The 21,401-nt window shown below is 47.3% G+C and overlaps 1 protein-coding gene across 1 annotated transcript in view; it reads left to right on the top strand.

The window, feature by feature from the left end:
* LOC139047664 (delta-like protein 1) overlaps nt 1-21,401 on the top strand; it is an 80,826-nt gene that overhangs the window by 22,345 nt on the left and 37,080 nt on the right. The window contains exons 3-5 of the mRNA XM_070521543.1: nt 2,697-2,760; nt 15,725-16,309; nt 20,170-20,230. Of these exons, the coding sequence (XP_070377644.1) occupies nt 2,697-2,760; nt 15,725-16,309; nt 20,170-20,230 (710 nt within the window). The remainder of the gene's footprint in view (nt 1-2,696; nt 2,761-15,724; nt 16,310-20,169; nt 20,231-21,401) is intronic.

Genomic DNA, 21,401 nt, shown 5'->3' on the forward strand with positions numbered 1-21,401 from the left:
TGGTGAAAAAAAGGCCGCAAATTACATTACTGATCATATAATCTCGCAGTGACATAAACGGCGAACATACTGAAAAAATTTCACGGACGATTACGATACTCCCTAATGCAAAATTTGAGCGCAACTGTGTACGCGTTTTTATTTCGCGATATATTGGCTGACATGGACGATGTCTTGTGCGGCACGTTTCAAACGGAGCGAAGTGTGGCGTGACTGCCTCGCTAATCAGGAGGTCATGAGAGGCCGCGCGTAGGTGACACGTGAGCCCGATTAACAGCCGCAGTAGGCAGACCCCCCAAACAACACGCGTTACTCTGGCTCCATCTCGTAGTCGTCGTCGCCGCCACTACGCTTTTCTTCTCACGCATTCACCAGCCCATCCTGCTCCGCTTTCCGCATCATGGTTGCGCTGCAACATAGGATGTGTTGGCTAAAGCCCCTTAAACTTCGTAAAGTAGCGACACTCTCTTCCTCCGCCTTCCCTCCTCCTCGTTTCTCCTCTCTTTCACGCTCCCTCCTCGACCGTGGCGCCACCTACACTGCTCGAGCGTAGCAACGGCGCCAACATGCGCTCACCGCCACTCCGCAGACGCTTATCGAGCAAAAATGGCGCTGAAGCAAGGCGCGAGGGCCCACGTGATGCTATTAGGCCAATAGCGACGCGGCGCGGGCCTCGACCAGAGAGCCAGAGGAGGAGGCGGCATTCTTCAAAGCGTGGCGCTGCTTTAAAAAGTTCAAGGGGCTTTAGTGTTGGCTGCACCCTCCTCCTCTGCTTTCCTCCTCGCGTCTTTCATCGTCCGCTGCCTTCCGCTCTCGCTCTTTCATCTTTCGCTGTGTTCGTTCGCTCGGTTCCGCCGACGCTGCATGCACCAGCGCGTCGCCGCGACCGGCAACAAAAACATTGGCTTTTTTGGCTATGCAGCTTCTATTACAGCAAAGTGATGTCCGCTGCAGTAAAGTGGCGCATAGTGCCCATTTTATTAAAAGTGACGTCCACGTTCAAACGTTCAGCACCAAGGAGAGTTCCGATACAACTCAAGTTCAGCTGCAGTGCACGGTCATCGGCGACAGAGTGGACCGCGGCTCGGCCGTGCTCGCATATCGCAACCAGTGGTGCCGCAAATATAAGCGTGTTTTATTCTTTGTGTGAAATTATTGCGAGAAGAGGCTAAAACGGCAACAGTCGTAACACATTGCGTCTTGGGAGCATCGTCAATTTGTTCTGAAGCGCCGTCAGCTACAGATTCGAAGTGAACCGGAAAAGGCCTGGCAAGCGATCAGCGGCGGTGAGGCTGCATAATATTGTGCGACGCTTATCGACAGTCCATCGGCCATCGTGATTCAGGAATATCAGATGCACTGCGAGAAAGAAAAGTGGGAAAAAGATTATGCTGCCACCACTGGGACATGCGATGGGTACGCCATCTTTGTATTTGCGAAAGGAAAACACAACTGACAGATGCAAACGCATGCACGACAAAAAAAAAAAAGCCATTCTCGCTGGATTTGCATTGCAGACCTTTTTTTCGCCGTGGACCAACTAGTCCGTAACAGAGCATTGCTTCTGTTCTCTCTACGATTTCAAGATGGCACTGCCACATTTGCTTACCACAAAGAGGTGGTCGGTAAACTGTAAAAGACTGCACTGACCGTCATAAAAAAAACATAAGCAACTGTAATACAACTATAAAAAACAGAAAACAACTCTCGAGTGTGCAAGTGTGCAACTTCTTTCGTATAGGGAGTAGGGATCGTTTGACTTACACTGCTGACCTGTTAGTCACTCGTAATAATAAATAGGGCAATGTATATTCTTGTTCGTCTGGTGGTTTAGTGCCGAAGTAACGCTCTTGGTAGCAGACAACGTGGCGCTGCGCTATACTCGCGGCCAACTTTCTGTGGCTATGAAGGGAAAAGTACGGAGGCAAAGCGCAACAAGTGAGAGCGCTTCTGAAAAGAGTCCCGCGTTTTAATCCAGGCAAGTGTATATGCTGGGGAAGAGAAAACATAAGCACCTTATTAGCAAGAGTTAAATAAGACGTAATACACCGCTAGTGTAAAGGTTTACTTTTTTTTTTTCCTCCCACGTCTGGGGAAGCGTCAAACCGCCGCACGTGGAAGCTGTGCCGACTCAGCGTACGTTCCGAGCAATCGAAAGCACTGTCATGCGCTGCCGGACTACTTGGCGCAGGAACACATGTGCAGCAGCCGCGCGCCCGTAGCTTTCCTTTCATATATCCGCAGAAAGTTGTCCGCGAGTATAGCTGATTAGTACGAGGACGTGAATGCATCCCGTCGTGGTTACAGCTGGTAGTCTAGCTGGTAGTCTAGCTGGCAGTAGGGATGTTGAACATCTAGATAGATGTTATGGCACTTCGGTAAAAGCTTGCAACGTGGTAAATTTCTTTCTTTCGAACTGCATTCGCTTGATATGCGTTTTCCGACGAGAAACATCGAATCGACGACCACCACTTAGGCGCCATGCTGTACACTATACCGCGACTACGAGTGTGCGAAAATACCCACTGCGTGCGCCTTCATCGAAGGCCGTTCGTCGGTCGTCCTCCGTTGCACGACGCGAAATCTGCAGCACCCTCCTTAGCCGAGAAAGTGTGGCCAAATCGAAGTGACCAAGTAACTGTAGGCGAAAGCTTTTTTTGGCAGCGCCCTCTGATGCAAATTTACTGTTCTCGCAGGGTCGCTTCAGGCTCACCATCGAAGCATGGCACACCCAGAACGGAACTGTGCCCCCGGAAGGCGGTGAGTTACGACGCTCTTTATTTGCGCTATGGTTGTCACATCTCGATAAACAGTGTGGCCTCCATGAACGCCGTTGCGCGAATGAGCTGCACCGTGGATTCATTCGCTGCGTCAGCTCGACTGCAACGGCAGGCGCGGGTGGCGGCACTCGACGAGAACGCGGTGCGATCGATGCCGCGTCCCGCATGACTACCTCGCGCGCGCTCTCCCGCAGGCCGCATGCGCAAGCGTCTTCAAATGACCCCCCCCACGGCATTGCCGGGTCAGTGGCCAAATAACCGTGTAGGGTCAACGAACCAGGGTGTGCGCGGGCAAGGGTTGCAAGGACCGCAACAGTGGGGTTTTACGGCGCCGAAGAGACATGACGTTTATACAGATGAAGGGCCACCAACGTGCAAGATCAATGAATGGATGGATTCCTTCAGTGAAGCAGTGATTTGGGCTTGTTGGTAAGACATCGTGAGGCTTATAAGCCTCAGGATTCCTTCAGGCTGTGGGCAAACGTCTTGCGGCGAGCTTAAAAAGTCACGCTTGGTAGGTTTCAATACACCGCTGTCTAAATTAAAGAGAATTTGCATATATATATTGTAATACGGGGGTTACTGCGCCATAAACACACGGACAACAGAAGTAGAAGTGGACAGGACGCGCGCAGACTCACACCTGACCTTCATAGGGTGACAGATGACTATATATATATATATATATATATATATATATATATATATATATATATGTATATATACATATAATGACTAAAATAGCGTCGTTTCTCCCTGCTTGTCCCCCTGAATAGCGTGCTGTTCTGTTTCAAATATGTCTTACCAACTCGTCCAAACGTCTGTTTTAACAAGATAACGTCGTCATGTCGATAGGCCATCCAAAATCGCTGCCGTCGCAATGTTGCGTCTAGGAATTGCACCTCGCAATCAGTAAGTACAATGGAAGGATCGCTAACACATACACGTGCTTTCTTCTTTATAACATACGCCTCGAACAGCTCCCGTGTACAACGATCCCTATTATGGTACAAAAATTTAGTTTTTTTTTTTTATAGAAGCGGAAGTCTTCTTGGTCTCTTTTCCACAAGCTAGCCCTGCAATGTTTTGCTACTTGGGAATGCTCGTCAGATGACCTATTCTTCAAATGTTCTTTTAAGCGGATAATAATACAGTGTCCGGTCTCACCGACATAAACACAGGCGCAGGAGAAAAGAAATTCGTAAACCATCTCCACGTGCGGTGTGATTTACGAATTTACGCCAGCAAAATGAAAAAGCGAACCCCCTCCCCCCCCCCAAAAAAAAACAAAAGAAAAAGCTGTGACTGAAAATAATACCGCTTAGCTTCCGTGATGAGGCGAGGGCTGACTGATACGAACATCTGTTTGAGAATGAGCAACCTGGCAATACTGACTATAACTATGAACCGAAGGAGCCGATTTATTGCTGCTATGTTTTTCGAAATCCGAGTGTCTTGGCGCTCTTTGGGCACCATTGACCCCTGCGCCACAACACCCCATACATCATCGAAATCCGGCTTTAGCTGGCCTGTGCAAGTCGTCGTAAAAGATATTAAAGTCTAAGCGGTAAATCCAATGACCATTGTAATGCGTTCATTTAAAAGCAGTTCATCTGTCACCCGTTCCATCAGTGCAGTTGAGGCACGGTATAAATTTGGCTTCGATAAATGACGAAGTTTCTGATATCCGTTGAATTTGGCTACGCGGTATCAATAAGCGATTGTTCGTCCGCGAATACACGCTGCATCTGTCGCATGGAATTATGTCACCTCAATAAACTTATATCGTAGTGGCTAAAGGAAAAGAAAGATGTCGGTAAAACACAAAAACAAACAAAACGCTCAAATAAAAACAAGGTACGTGTGCATGCCAGTTACGCTGCAAGCACGCTAGCCTCTGTCGAATCACAAGCGTCTCTTCAATGCGAACTCTTTGAGCAAAGTTCCAAGAAAAGCTGCTGACGCGAATGTAAAGCCGCTTTTAAGAGAGCCTAAATGTACCGTGAAATCTCTCAAGCCTACCCACGCACTTTCCAACTTCACCCCCCTTGTTGTTCCATCCACCAGCCACATTCCGAGCAGATCCATACGCTGTAACATCTGCGGTCTAGCGCGCAGAGTTCTTCTTGCGGGAATCCATGAAGGGGCGCACGTATATCCTGAGCAAGCGAAAGGTGCACCCGCACTCTCCCGCCGTGCTCAAGCCGGAACGGTTCATGTCCGCCAGGGAAGGCTCCTTGCGCGTGATGCCCATGGCGATTGTTCCTGTGCCGCCGGCGCATTCAGGCGTCCATACCGTACCGCTTTGCGTCAGCGTCGCGGTGAGTGGTCGTCGTGAAGTGGCGGCGAACACGCAACGACGACCCTTCCCACGCAGAGGGAAGCAGCGAGAGACTTGCCTGGCCACCCGCTGACTCGGCCCCACAGGGTGCCCCGCCGAGAGTCCGTGTGCTCGGCGTGACTGTTCTCGGAGCTTCCCCGTGCGTCTCACTTTCCGCTGGGAGGCTCGTTCGACGCTTCGCGATGCGGAAATCCTTGGCACCGCGCATATGTGAACGGCGGAATGCTAGCCAGGACTGTAGCACTTTTGAGACCCAATGGAATACGAATCGAATAGTACGTGCCAGCAGCGAACGGAATCGAATATCCAATAGTTTTCGAATAATGAAAATGCACCTTCACAATTACTTTAAAACGATGTTCGCACACCAGTATTCATAAAGATAGCAAGTGACTGTCATAAAACTGCAAGTTTGTAGCGTTGATAATTAAAGTACAAATGGAGCATTAGGAACAGATAAGCAGTTCATTCGCATATACAGGACACTTTGGAGTGTGCTAATGATCACTGCGTATACTCGCTGGCTGTGACGCAGCCGTGATCCGCTAGACGAGTTTGAGGGCGCGCATTCTCTTTTCTTTTTTTACTGTGCCCGCGGGGTCGTACTCCGATTATTGTTTGATTGCGCATAGTTGACGCTTTGAAATATTCGAGAAATATTCAAAATAACTATTGACGATTTCACCTGAAGGGCGCAGCACTGACTGCTAAGGACATGAGGAATCCATAAGAAAAACTGAATTTTGGCAAATTAGTCTGTTTTTTTTCGCGTTTCGCCCCAGGGCATAATAAGCGTTAAAAAAGGGGGGGGGGGGCCAAATTTGACAAAGTAGAATGGAGCGAATTGATGTAAACTATGCGAAAGTGAGATTATAGTGTCACTTTGTGACTAAAAATTTTGGCGACAAAAATATTCCATCAAGTTTTGCTGTACTTCCCTCGTATGTTGCTCAATCTCTACGATCGTCACTTGTCGCTGAACACATGACCCGACTTGTTACGGAGGAAAAATGACAGGGACGACGATCATGTTAGTGCTCTCATTCGTAATGATAAAGAAAAGCCGGCCCAGGTTCTCAGATGTCCTGTCTGTAGTATATCCACGGACGTCTGGGTTGGTACACCGAACGGGATTCGTCATTGTTCTTAATGGAGTAGTGCCATAAAAGTGCTGCTTTTTTATTTGATAGCTGTCAACTCAGTAATTACGCTATAGAGCCTAAATTGATTGAGAGCGGCACAAATAATTAATTACCTTGCGTTTTAATGGCCCTGTTCAAAACGCCCGCCGAGTGCAGCGCCGGCTTGGGACGTCCGAAATCAAGGCTATTCGCAGCATCGAAAATCTCGCACGGCCGTCCACATGGTACCACACACTGCTGGCGCACGCACACACGCTTGGACCGTGCCGCCGAAAGCTGGGTTTATTCAGGATTTGGCGAGACAGGAGGCGAGAGCAGCTTCCAATGCGATTCCATGAGATAGTATGCAAAACCTACGAGGGCGCTTCTCCACACGTTTGCCTGACCTAACCAAGAGGGCAGACCTCAGCCTAAAGTCGAATAGTCGGCGCCGAGCGAACTGGTGCTGTCATCCATGCTCTTATTTGTTCCTTGCACTTTGCAAACTATAGAGGCGCCTATTTAACTAGTGCTTGCATCAGCAAGAGGTCGACCATCTTGGTATGGACAATTTAGTACGTGGAAAAGCCTGCTTGCGCAATTATATATTATGTTTCGAAAATGGCAAAAGGCCTTTGCCAATAACAGGAGCCTTAAGAATGCAGCAAAGGCACAAACATCAAATCGCTGCCATCAAGTTTACCGCACTGCCTCGTCAAGACGCCATGGATTTCTACAGCATTTGCATGGACCTGTAGTTAACTATTTTTCGTTGGAGAAGGACTAGGTTCCCTACTGAATTATCCGAAGACTATACGGGTGGGGGTGAAAACTCGGGCAAGAAAAAGGTTTCCGTATATTCACTGCCTTTCCCTCGGCTCTTGCACATTCTAAACAGTTAGTACGAAGCGATCCCCGCCCTCTCGGCGGCTGATGCTACGGAAGTGCGGGCGCGCCCACCTCTTCTGTTCGGCATGTCCTCCGTCCAAGTCAAGCAGCAAGGGGGAACGCTAGCATGAGGAACGCGGATAGATCTAGTTATCGCATGCGGCGTAGTCAATATAATTTTTTAATGGTGTTATTGGCAACGAAAACCAAGTTCAAACTTTCTCCTTTTGAGTATCTTTCTCCTGAGTAAACTTTCTCCTGCCGAGTTCAGAGTATCGTCCCCGAATCGCAGCTTCGGTGCGTCGATATGACGCCGCTGACATTTTGCTATATTCTCTGCGTCATCCTCTTTCTTAATGTTATATTGAGATAAGTGTAATACACACACGAAGATACGGAAGGAGGTCCCACAACACACGGCTGTAAGGAGACTTCCTGTCAATTGGTATGTAAAGCAATAACATTATTAACAGCATACTTCAAAGACGTTCAATTTGTATTACTTGGATGGGACGCAGAATTATGTGGCTTCATTGACTGCTATTTGGCTGCGATTTTTCTTACGCGCGTTTCGTTTTCTTTTCATAGCACAGTGCGGGTTCTGTCTTGAATAATGAGATCATCTGGAAGTCAGCACTGTCAGTGTTGTTTCTTTCCGCTCTGATTTCTTTCTGTCGTATTCTTCTTAAAGGGACACTGAAAGAGAAAAATTAAATCATTTTAGACTGATGAGGCATTATTTGAAAACTACGATATCGTTAATTTCACGACAATACGTTGATAATTATAGGAAGAAATGAACCTCAAAGTTTAATTTTCTTAATCTCGCGCCCAAGCCCTAAAGCCAGAACGTCAGTGTGACGTCATGAATATCGAAGTACTTTCTTTCATTTGGGCTAAGTAAGCTTTCCCGAAACTAGGCCCACTTATTCTTTAGAGCCTTTAGAACGCAATATAGTGCATATTTACCGGGTAAGTAATTACCCGGTCCCAAGGCGGTGTAGCGGTGTAACCGAAACTCCAAAGCGGTGTCGCCATCCGTAATGGTTTTCCCGACTTTTTTTTGCATTCTAAGTGAGTTGTCATGGTAATAGTTTTTTTTTTTTTTGTAGAAGGGTAAGTAACTAACCCAGGGACCTTTTTTTTTTTTGCCTCTGCCTTTTCGCTGCAGCATGACCGCTCCTAACGATTCGGATGGCTTGATTTTGTGCCTGCAATTTTCAGAACACCGCATAATTGCTTGCCGTCTATGACCGATCCCCTCGAAGCGCTTTGGTTATCTACAGGGACGTGCATGTTTCGATTAAAATGTTCGAAAAATGATTTTGCGCTTCGCACTGCACCGTTCTTGCTCGAATTAATCAGAATGATCGCATTTTGGAGTCTGCGCCATTCAGTGAAACACTTGGCGCAGTTCATTGTCTGATCTTTAAGAGAAAATAATGCAACGTTGCCATCGTTTATTGGGATGCAAGCTGCTGCCGCGACGGCACTGATGATGATGATGACTGGCAACCCATCTGATATGGGGCGAGAACTGAATGGCCCCTAGTCTGCTTGATTTAATCAGATTTTACTACACCTATCGCTATCTAGCATTTAACCTATCTAAACTCGATGTTAACTTTCGTGTTTAAAAGCTCTGCCACTGTACGGTACCGTTGCCTACGCCTGCGATGACTCCGGTTCCGTCAATATATTCCCTGTTCTTTTTTCACCAATACTGTAATAGTTGAGTAAGTCTTCCCTTAGTTTACGTATACACCCAGGTATTCCTATTTCTTGACAATGGGTGTGGGGCTTCCTGTTGAATTGATACAACGTCATTATTGCTATCTTCATTAAAGATTATAATTCCCTATATTTTGTACTAAACGTCAGGCCTATAGGTTCGTCGCTACCACTGCCACTTACATTTGCGAGTCTCTGTAAATACCTCGCATTGTCCACTGGTAGCACAACGTCGTCCGCATTCATCAGCCCTGTGACCTTCCGAAGGGTAGCTAGTTGGGCGAGTTGGTACATGGTATTTGGTAAGGGTGTTCCACCAGACGGAAAGGATAACTAGAAAAAAATCGCAAAGCAAGACAGAGAACTGCACAGGAAGGGTGATTCCTGTTCCGTTCTCTTTGTCTTGTTTACAGTTTTTTTCTAGCTATCCTTTCCGATTGCTGGCATACCATTATGAACCTTCTGTTGCACATTTCGCTCATTATGGGTGTAAGATAGGTAAAAATCTAATCCACTGCTTTTCAGTCGTATTATTATAGGCCTTAACAAAAAGCGTGAATAACAATAGAGACAAAGGACACCCTTGCTTCAATCCTAGGTAAGTTTTCGCAACTTCATTGCATTTCCGGCCTCCCCTTCTTCATGCACCGCTACTTCAGGTAATCCCAATTTTTTGGCTTATCGGTTATCCCTAGACGCCTGCTTATGCTCTTCTACAGCTTGCTTAATGTCTTTGTTCCACCACTTGCGCGGTTTTCTCTTTCCATTCCAGCGATTTGTACTCGGTTGTCTATGTATACTTCCTCCAACAGCTATACGAAACAGTCGTCTATGTGCTCGTGTTTGAGCATTGCCAATATGCCATAGCAACCCCTTATAGCCGTTGGTGAACGTTTAATTGCAGCACCGAGTGCTCTTACTTGATTCCTAAATCTTTTTGGTGCGCTTCTATCTTTTTTGCCAATGCCCTGCACCCGATCTTCACTTACACATTTAATTTTTTGTTGCACTAGATCGCTCGGCACCCTTTTCTTTTTCCCAGTACTTGTTCCATCTAAGCAGCACCTCTTCGTGTAATTCCAATTTGTTCACTTCTCTATGATCCCTGGACGCCTGCTTACGCTCTTCTGCAGCTTCCTTGATTTCTTTATTCTGCCACTTGCGCGGTTTTCTCTTTCCATTCCAAGAATTCTTTAGCCGTGCTTGTCTGCTGCTGCATTACGTCTACGCGTTCCTTGTAATCCCAGACTGCTGTATAGAAGGCTTCCATTTTCTTCTCTACGCTTTTTGCTGTATCTGCTATTTGTCTTTCATTTAATTATAAGTATTCTGCTGCTAGGGCCTCCTGTCTTGCGTCGGTGTCTCTCCCAAAAGTTGTGGTTATACACTTCTTATCCTCACCCAGGCTGTCTGTTCCGTGTTCATCTATTGTCATTTAGTCTAGTCGTTCGCAAAACCCTTCTGAGACTTAGGCGTAGAAAGTACACGACGGCGTATTTCCAGATTGCCACGTTACCTGTCCATGGCACTTATTTTATATGTGAACTACTGCAAGCTTGTATTCCTCGCACAGATCCAGCGCTAAATAACCGTTATAGTCAGTATGTCCGCCTAAATCTTCCACGTGTGCATTCATGCTACTTTACCTCATTTTCGGAACTCATTAATATCGTTTCCAATGCCCTCAGCCAATTCTCTATTTTGATCTCTGCTATCACTACCTGTCCATAGGTAAGCTACTCCCAGCCACGTCTTATACAGCGTAAACTTTTATGGGATCATACCAACAGCCGTTTCGGGTGGTGTCCGCCGCCGGTGTCCGTAACAACTATCGCCGGGAATCAGAAAAAAAAAAAAGAATGATTTTCCGCCGTCATCGAGCCCGCTCCGTGCGAGTCCGCAACTCTAGCACTGAGCCACGCCAGCGCTTGCTAGCATGCAGTGGAAAAATGCCCTATAAACGCCTCCCAGCGCGCGAGGAGACACTGTTAGGAATGGCCGTACGGGGTGACAATGTGCCAGCTATTTCAGCCCGCTGCACGTGTTCCAATCCAACCGGACGGGGCGCACTTCAGAGAACTGCGAATAACCGGCAGCCACGTGGGGCGGGGTCAGCTCAGGAATGTGCTACCCGGCGTGCCACCCGGGACGGATCAGAGTTCTACGAAGCCCCTCTGACGTCGGCTCCGGACCTTTACAGCTGTGTGTGTGTGTGTGGCACTGAAACCTGTGCAACACGTGTATGTGAGTCCACCTCCTCCAAAAGGGCGGGTCATCTTCAATGACGTCGAACTATGACGTCGAGCGGAGAGGATATAAGCAGCGATTGTCGGCTGCTAGTGTGTGCTCGCTGTGTGCTCGTTGTCATGCTCGAAACGTACTAGAGAGCTGAGTGCTCGTTGTCGGGCTCGAAATGTACTAGTGAGCTGCGCGCTCGGTGTCGTGCTCGTTGTCATGCTCGAAATGTACTCGTGAGCTGTGTGCTCGTAAGCTGTTTACTGTGTGTTAGTCTTGCGGGCAAGGGAGTCACGCTAGACTGTCGAAGTATGTCTTGTCTAAGATGTAAATAATGTAAAGAAATCCTGCTCTCCTAAGTGCCGACGGAAAGTCAAGCTCCTTCCTACAGCTACGACTGCCAACTCTGACAACACGCGATGTGACATGCGCGCTGCGTAGCGTCGATACGTGCACGTTTTGCATTGCACTTGCATGTTATTACACCAGGTAGAACGCCATGTAGCAGATGCACATGTAGCGGTACAAGGCAGGTGCAGATGGTTTGAGGAAGGATAAGAAGTTTTAAAATATGTATACAAGAATGCTAAAAGAAACATACATTGTGTACCTGATTAAATCAAGCTGGCTAAATGACAATGTCACTGCCGCGTTTCAAAGGGGATGCCAATAAATAACCATCGTCATTAGCATTGTATCGTGCCCCTTGCCTTGCAATGTGACATTCGCGCCGCGTTGCGTCTGTACGTGCGCCCCTTGCATTGCAGTTGCGCATTATTGCACCCGGTGGCGCGCCGCGTAGCAGCTGCATAGGTAGCGCTGCAAGCTAGGTAGAGAGTAGGTATGGGCTGGTCTAGTTTTGAAGTGAGGGAAGCTAGCAGTAAAATTGAGTATGAAGAACGACTGAGGAAACTGGAAGAAAGTAAATGGGCTGGGAGACTGTTGAGGTATCTGTACAAGAAAAGCATTGATTCACAGTGGAGGAAAAGAACTAGGATGCTTACCAGCAAGTACGCGGCCTGTAGGGTGCGCAACACAGCAACAAAGAACGTCAAGCGGAAAGTCAGAGAGGCTGAAATAATCTCATGGGTGGCGGCAATGAAAAACAAACCTGCCATGAGTAACTACTTAAGAGGAAAAAACGAAATCAGGAAAGAAGTAATTTATGATAACTCAAATGGAAGTTCATTACTTTTTGAAATGAAATCGGGATGCCTTAGAACACGCACCTATAAAGCGAGATATAAGAAGGAAGAAGAAGCATGTGCTTGCTGCGGTAAAGCTATAGGGAAACTATGGAGCATGTCTTGTTAGAATGTGAAGACGTCTGCCCAGCGGTTGATTTAGACACCACTGGCCTCCTCAAAGCCCTTGGGTTCAGCGAGAACAGCGGAAAAGTAAACATGTGCGCCGTAGGGATTATAGTAAGAGGCTGTTGGAGGATTGGTGGAAGAAAAGTAGACGTAAAAAGTAGACGAAAAAACGGAGACGTACAAAAGCAAAGTTCTCAATAGGGGATCAGAAAGTTTGGTTGTGGGAGTTCATAGTGTTTTTTTTTTTCTTGTTTAACCTAGGTAGGACTTCAGGCAGTATAATAGCAAGAGCTTTCCATTCACGCATATTACATCTTTACTCACCTACAACGCATGACCAAGTGAAGAAAAGCAAGAACAGACGACAAACTGTTTCAAAGTGAGCGCGAATCTTGTCGTCTGTCCTGCAACTTTAGCGGCCCGCTGATACATTTTACGTATCATATAAGTGTATGTGCAATAACAAGTTCCCATAGTCAAACAAAACATGTTTTTGTGTAATAATAAAGCTACAACAGCTTTTTAGTGCTGTTTTAGCAGAAAATTGATCATTGTGACAGACGGAAGGGTTCTAACCAGGCTCGTCTTCAAGGTGTCCCGGCCCTCCGAGAACGATGCCAATCCGAAGTCACAATATATCGGCATTCCCATGCATACCACAGCGCAGCAGCGCCAGATTTCCCTCTAGGTAATATGGTGAGAAACTCTATGGTTCACACTACGTCGCCCGCAGTAGTGGAAAGTAAGAGAGGGAAAGCCGGCCTGCGCAAAAGTGTCATTGGCCGCTGATGGAGAGGGCGAGCTGGCTGCGATGAGACGGGAGAGAGGAGACCGGAGGAGACACAGTGGGAGCAGATGGCCTCACGGATGGATGGACGGATGGATGGATGGTATGAGCTATGAGCGTCCCCTTCGGAACGGGACGGTGGGTTGCGCAACCAAGCTCTTGCTATTATATTGCCTACTGTCTTACCTAGGTTAAAAAATAAAGAACGAAAAAACACGACGAACTCGCACAACCGAATTTTCTGAGCCCCTATTGTGAACTTTCTTTTTGTATGTTTTTTGTCGTTTCCCTACTTCCACCTAAAGCCCCTCCATCCACGCGCCACCGGCGGAAACGTGTATGGAGGGGCTTTATATACTTCCACCAACCTTCCAATCGCCTCTTACTAATCTTTATTCCTGACATGTTTACTTTTTCTCTGCTCTCGCTGAACTCAAGGGCTTCAAGGAGGCCACTGGTGCCGAAATCGACCTCTGAGCAGATGTGTTCACATTCTAATAAAACATGATCTATCATTGCACCAGCTTTACCGCAGCAAGCACATGCTTCTTCTTCCTTCTTATATCTCGCCTTCTTATATCATATTATTACGGGTGCATGTTCTAAGGCATCCTGATCTCGCTTTGAAAAATAACGAGCTTCACTTTGAGTTATCATAAATTGTTTCTTTCCTGATTTCGTTTTTTCCTCTTAAGTAGTTACTCATGGCAGGTTTATGTTCCATTGCCGCGCCCATGAGATTATTTCAGCCTCTCTGACTTTCCGCTTGACGTACTTTGTTGCTGTGTTGCGCACCCTAGAGGCCGCATACTTACTGATACGCTACCTAGTTCTTTTCCTCCACAGTAAATCAATGTTTTTCCTGTATAGATACCTCAACACGCTCCCAGCCCACTTACGTTCTTCTATATTCCTCAGTCGTTCTTCATAATCAATCTTACTGCGAGCTTCTCTCACTTCAAAACTAGTCCAGCCCATATCACCCTGCACAGCTTTATTTGTAGTCTTCCCGTGAGCGCCCAATGCGAGGCGTCCCACTGACCTTTGGTTCCCATCGAGTCCTGATTGTACCCCTGATTTCAAGCAAACAACCGCATTTCCTAAAAGTCCTGGAACCATTACACCTTTCCACATATACCCCGGAGCGCCTCGTACCTATTGTATCCCCATAGCGCTCTGTGCTTCATTATGGCTGCATTTCTCTTCCCCTTTACTGTTATTGTTCTTTCCTGTGTTTCCATGTATCTATTGACTTCGTTTATCCATATACGGAGGTATTTATATTCTCTTGCCCTAGATATTTCCTGGCCCTGTATTGCCACTGTCTGTTCACAGTTTTTATTGAATACTATAACACCTGATTTTCAAACACTAAAATTCAAACCTAAATTCTTGCCTTCCTGTCCACAGATATTACATATATTAGCCAGACGTTGCAAATCACTTTGCTTGTTAGCTAGCAACACAATGTCGTCCACATAAAATAAACCTGGAAGCTGCTGCTCTACTACTGTACCCGCCTGTTAGTGTTACTGCGTTACCCGCCTGCCTGTTACTGCGCCCTCTCCATCCTCTCCATGTACATCATAAATAGCAGTGGGGATAAAGGGCGCCCCTGCCTCAGTCCCTTGTTGATATCAGCTTTCCCCTCGCTCCTCATCCCTTCCCATTTTCGGTATTTTCTAGGTAAATCTCGCTCGAAAGCTGTGGACAATCGTCACCTAAGCCTTCCCCTTCCATAATATCCCACAAAAATGTTGCGATTTACGTTGTCATACGCTCCTGTAACGTCCCAAAAGGCATATGACGGCCTGCTTTCTACTCTTGATGTTTCAATACACTGATTGAGAACAAATAAATTATCATCCAAACGCAGGTCTAGCTATTCTGAGGCCATTCTGAAGTCCTCCCAATATGTCATGATTCTCTGCCATGCTGCTCACGTTGCGCATCCATTGCTCCGCCTGGCGACCGCGTGTACTGTCGCACCTGCGCCTCCAAGGGGAGGTCGGGTACCCCAAACAAACGGCGCAGAAAGCGAGTTCTTTCCATCCCTTATAAAGCTGGTAGCGTTCAAAGGTACTTTACGCTGCAGACCTCCTCGTTCAGGGCATCCTTGAGCCAGATGAGACGGCGCGCGTGAGCACTACCTCGTAAGCTTCGCTGTGTACAGATTACAACAGGGCACATTAGGTCTGCGGCATTTTTATCTTCAAGAACAGGAAACTAACTAAAGTGTTACACTGAAAGTACCAATGTGTTACATTGAACGACGTGAATTCCGAAATGTTATATTTCTTCGAAATTTGAGCAACAACAGTGAAGCAAGATATTTTTGCGCACGTCCCTGTAGAACTTCGGCTACACCCGTTTGCTTTCCAATCAATATCTGTCTCTCGATGATTTTTCGTCCCATCGCTCGATACGCGGTCCGCTTCTCCAGCAGGTATCTATAGGACGTGCATGTATAGACCCAAAACTCTACGTGCCTCGGCACTTCACATAGCCCTCTCGCGCTTCTAACGCAGCCTTTCGGCGGGACCACCGGACGCGGCGCCCCCTGGTGGACCGGTTCCGAAGCCTGGGCGCCTCCGAGTGGTTCCTGCAGCTGGCCAGCCGCGTCCTGGACATTCCGGAACGTTGGATCCAGCGACGCACCGACGACCAACACAATCCGGAGCTGGGTTCGCTGGTGCGGCGCTTCGCGCTGCACGAGTTCCTAGCCGTGGGCGTTGCCTGGCAGCACCGTAGCTTCCCGGGGCTCGAGGTCGACTACAGGGTCACGTGCGTCGAAGGTTACGCGGGCGCGAACTGCAGCGAGCGCTGCCCAGGGCCCAACGAGAAAGTTGCCCGGTTCCGCTGCCTCGAAGGCGGGGCCAAGCAGTGCATGGACGGCTGGGCGGGCGCCGAGTGCGAGCGGCCCGTGTGTGCCGAGGGCTGCGACGCCGAGCACGGGTTCTGCGAGAAGCCCGGCGAGTGCCTGTGCCGCATGGGCTGGGAAGGAAGCCGCTGCGACCGCTGCACGCCCATGCCCGGGTGCGTGCACGGTGCATGCAACGCGAGCTTCGAGTGCAACTGCCTGCCCGGCTGGGACGGCTTCTTCTGCAACCGCCGTACGTCTTTCGATCTTTTCTTGCTCTGTTGCGTGCCACGTGTGCAATGCGAGATGTGCTCTCTGCTGGTGTTTTACTTGCGAGCTGTAGTTGAAAAAGAAAGCAATGACAAAAGCCAGGGAACTCATTCTCGTAGATTTCTTTGCACTGACTCTAATCAACAAGAGATCAAAGAAAAACACGTTTCGGCACCCATGCGAGTGGCATGATGAGTACATCAGCAGCAGCCTGGCTACGCCCACTGCAGGCCAAAGGCCTTTCCCATACTTCTCCAACGACCCCGTTCATGTGCTAATTGTGGCCGTGTTGTTCCTGCAAGCTTCTTAATCTCATCCGCCCACCTTACATTCTTCCGCCTCCTGCCACGCTTCCCTTCTCTTGGAATCCAGTACGTAATCCTTAATGACCATCGTTTATCTTCCCTCCTCATTCCTTCCCTGACCATGCCCATTTCTTTTTGTTGATTTCAACTAAGATGTCATTGACTCGCGTTTGTTCCCTCACCCAATCTGCCCTCTTCTTATCCCCTTAACGTTACACACATCAATCTTCTTTCCATATCTCGTTGCGTCGTCCTCAATTTAGGTAGAACCCATTTCGTAAGCCTCCAGGTTTCTGCCCCGTACGTGAGTACTGATGAGTACATGAATGCACAAATGTGTACTGATAATGTCATGCCGAGTACTGATGATGCCACCTGCATAGTTGGTGAAACGTCTGTGTATTCTTTTGATCTTGTTGAGAGAACCCAGTGCAATAACGTTTACAAGCAAATTATAGTTAGTGTTTGCACTGGTTTGTGTAATCTTGCCTGAAGCCACTTTTTGTCATAGGCGAAATCGCGCGACAATAAACAACATGGCTGGAAGAAGCGCAAGGGTGTGCACCTAAATTTTGAAATCCGCCAAGCTCCACAGCAGCAGTATACATCATTATCTTTTCGACGATCGCAAATAAAACTAATAATAAATTTGCACACATTAACGTTTTAATTAATGACTTGGAGAAATGTTTAAATTTCAAAATTAACGTCGGGCAGTAGCCAAATCATGGCATTGGGATAAAAACTAACTGCCTTGCACCAGCTTGAATAAATTCGTATAGTCAAAACCTGCAGAGAGACGCATTCTTCTACCCTGCAGTTCCGTATTGTGTGAACATAGTAAAACTGTTGGAAGAGAACAGCAGTTGTTTCATGCCGCATTTCGAGCCCGTATTTCTCGAAACTTGTCTGAAGCCGTCGTCGCGTAAACACACTGTGCGCGTTGTGTGTGTATACCACCTGTTTGTTTTCTGAGCTCGAGCAGTTAAAAATAAATAAAACGCCTAGTGACAGATTTCAAGAAGCGGAAATCTTGTGCATGTAATAAGTCGAAACGTCCCGGTAGCTACTTTAAGATATTTACTCATTCTTAATAACTTTAGGGCGCATGTAGCAATGGTAAAGTTAAGACCCAGTATAGTGGTGAAGCATCAGACTATATAGCACCCCTTCCCAGATATAGACCCTTTACAGCACCATACCCATGGGCGTCGCCATATTTGGTCACGTGCCCACGATTGAGCACCTTCTGATCGGCGTTTGCTCGCTTGTTGACAATGCCCGCCGCGGCCGCAGGCAGGGCTCAGGCAGCCGCTATTTCGGCTCTCGCGGTGCGCAACGAGCGGGCAGACGACAGCTGCTGAGGCAAATTTCATTTGTCCTCTCTGTCTGCAACGAAGTCTTCTTATGTGCGAGCCTACCGGCTGAAGGCGACTAATGTAGCGGTGTGACGTTTGCTTTTACCCTGTATATTATACTGTGTTCTACTTTTTACGCTGCCAGTTTGTAAGGATGCTATTGCCGTACGCCTGTTGCCGTCATTACCTGTATATGCGACGACTTCGCTCGGGAATAGACGTGTGCCTGTTCGCGACCTGCCCCGACCACGGTGGTTTGTTCCGATGCCGTCATTGTTGGGGCCAGTGCTGGTAAGATAAATTGGGAATGGTGTTCGGATTACGATTTTAGAATGAACGTGCGGGTAGAAATGGTGCAAGCGGCCGAATGATCGCTCGCATGCTGTTTGATTTCCGGCGCATAAAGAAACCTCGCGGTTTGACTTGGCTCCTATTGAAAGAAGGACGAGTATGTCAGTGGCGCTTGCGTGGGTTGGACGTAGCGCCCACTTTATCGAAGCTCAAGTGCATTCTGGGATATTTTGTGCGAGCCGTATCGGTAACGCCGTGCTGTTGCTGCAGTCGACCAGAGATTGGCTGTCCAGCGCCGGCACTTGTGCTCGCGTTGCAGAAAGGGCAAACGGTCGCCAACGCGGCCAGTGCAGCCGATGGAGCTCGTGCGCATATTTCATGGCACGCCTTCAAGTCTGTCGCAGTTTTTGAAATTCGTGACAGAGCACGTCTTCCCTCTGCTATTATAGACTTAGCAGTACTAAACGATATCGGGCCTCTTGGCCGAACGTTGTTGGAACGGCCGGCTGCGGCTGATGCCTGTGTACCAAAATACTTTCTTTGGGGAACCAGCGCTGGATAGGCGGCGCGTCGAAAAGAGTGCGTTGCACGCCGCCCTGGTGACGAAACGCGGCATATTCCAGCCGCTCGACCAGACGACACGTCCGCGGCCGTTTCATAGTTCGCACATGTGGTTCGCATGTTTCCGTTTTCGCGCCGCTTCAAGTGGACAGTTCTCGTAAAGAAGCTAGCGCTACAAGGGAAGAAATGACGAAAGAAGCTTTTTAAGCTTTACATGTTTTTCACAGTGTGTCGCGGCGAGCACGTGCGTTTATTTAACGGTTGCGCCGTGTGCCGTTCCCATACTTGTGTGGCAGCCTGCCTCGCAAATCTAGTAGTTATGGCGCCGGTCTTGATGCGCTGTGGTTTCGGAAGTATTAGTTGGCCTGAAGATATTCCATACTTCTCTGGCTAGACATAAGAAATTCTGATGTTACTTCGCCACAGCAGTCAATGGAGAAGAAATCTTTATTGCATCAGCTGACTCGGGCAAGCAAAGGTTTGAGTGCTCCGCTGCTTGATCCGTAACAACCCTGGCTACATTTAGCACTTATTACATAAATTTACCGGATGCATCTCAGCGCCGAGTCCTCATCCGCATGCGCATCTTTAAAAACACATCGGCGGCTTAGTCGCGCGTGCGCCGGTAGTATGCGCACACAACTCGTATTACAAGGCAGCTCCCCTGCCACATAATTCTTGGCAATGAATGGAAACTATTTACCTTTCGTATTGTTCGCTTGGTGTGGTGGCATTGGAAGGAGCTTGGCGGTGGTATTGCGAAGGAAAAATGGTTGGTACACATGCCGGATGGTGCACGCTATTGCTCATTTTGTTTCCGACGAAATGCCGACTGCAAATTCTGCTGTTTGGTACTGGCTGCCCCGGCTGACCGTCTTCACTTTCGAATAAACCAAGTACACACGCGAAATTCGATTTAGAAACCCGCCCGACACCGCTTGACTGGGCAACATGACGGGAACTTACTTCGCTCGCCTGACTGCTTGGATTCAACGCCGCCTCCGTTCTTGTTAGTAGGGTTTAGATGGAAAGGCGCAGGAGGATACATCCTCCCTCATTCCGACGTAGTTGTGACACTTGTGTACGCAACAGTACCGTCGGCGTCCTTTTGTTTTCCTTCGACTTTCACCGTACGCAACGTCGCTACCAGCAGCAATTTTCGTCCGCGGGAGCGGCTGCATTGTGCACGTTCTGACCGCCAGGGTGGCGCTCCAGGCGTCGTGGAAACTCCAGCGCTGGTTCCCCATAATCCATGCTCTTACAAATTTTTGCCTGCGCTAAAGCACTGGTAGTAGTACTACTAACTTGCTGCTTCTAATCTGTTGCAGCCATGTGTGGTCAAGGATGTCATGCAACCCGGGGCTACTGCGAGAAGCCAGGACAGTGCAGGTGTGTATTTTCGGCATGTTACAAATGGCCTTGCGTCATCCCTATGGGTTTCATAATATATGTATGGATCTAACAATCGAGCTTTAGTAGGAAGCTTCAGCTCGGGTGCACCTGGATATATACATGTAAACGGTTAATTCGTTTTTTCTCGGCAACCACTGCACCAAATCTGACGAGGTTTCTTGCATTCAAAAGAGAAACTTAAAATCTAGTGACTGTTTGCTTTGAATTTTCGATTTATGCCGGCAATTTTTTATTAAAAATTGGCAAAAATCGAAAACTTTCAGAAAACGAAACTATCAAGTTAACTACTCTCTAACTCAGCAAGAAAAAAACGATATCACAATTTTGGGAAGGGCATGTGATAGTGCATCTAAAGCAGACAAAATTAATATGTTACGCATGAGTATGAAAAAAATTCAATACTGTGTAAGCACAGTTTTTGCAGAATTCTTGTATACAACGTAACAAATTCACGTAAGTTATAAATTAACATATCGTATTTGTCCGCTTTGAATGATCTAATGATGCCGTTTACAGAACCGCGATATCTGTTCTTGATGCAGAGCTATTAATTTATTAACTTCGCGCTTCTATTTTCTTTTTCAAACATTTAAATTTTCGAAAATCTTTTTCAAAAAATTCAGGCCATAAATTGAAATTCCACTTCCAACAGCCACTACAATTTAACTTTCTCTCTTAGTTGCGACAAAATTTATTAAAATCGGTCCAGGAGTTATCTCAGAAAAGCGTTTTTGCGTTTTACGTGTATTTGAGTAGGCCGCGTCGGAGTTAAAGCTAAAGCTAAAGCTAAATCTTCACGCAAACAAAGCTAAAGCTTCAAACGCAAAAACGCTTTTTTGAGATTACGCTAAGACCGATTTCAATGAAATTTATTGCATTTGAGAAAGAAAGTTAAATTCTAGTGACTGTTTAAGCGGAATTTCGATTTAGGGCCTGAATATTGTTTAAAAGGTTTTAAAAAATGTGAAAGTTTGAAAAAAATAGAAGCACGAAGTTTACAAATTATTAGCTCTGAGTCAAAAACAGATATCGCGCTTCTGTAAACGGCGTTTATTAGAACATTCAAAGCAGACAAATTTGATAGCTCATTTTATATCTTACATAAATGTATTACGTTGTCTACAAGGGTTCTGCAAAAGCTGTATTT

The sequence above is a fragment of the Dermacentor albipictus genome, chromosome 7 (assembly GCF_038994185.2).
Source record: "Dermacentor albipictus isolate Rhodes 1998 colony chromosome 7, USDA_Dalb.pri_finalv2, whole genome shotgun sequence".
In the NCBI taxonomy this organism is placed as follows: Eukaryota; Metazoa; Arthropoda; class Arachnida; order Ixodida; family Ixodidae; genus Dermacentor; species Dermacentor albipictus.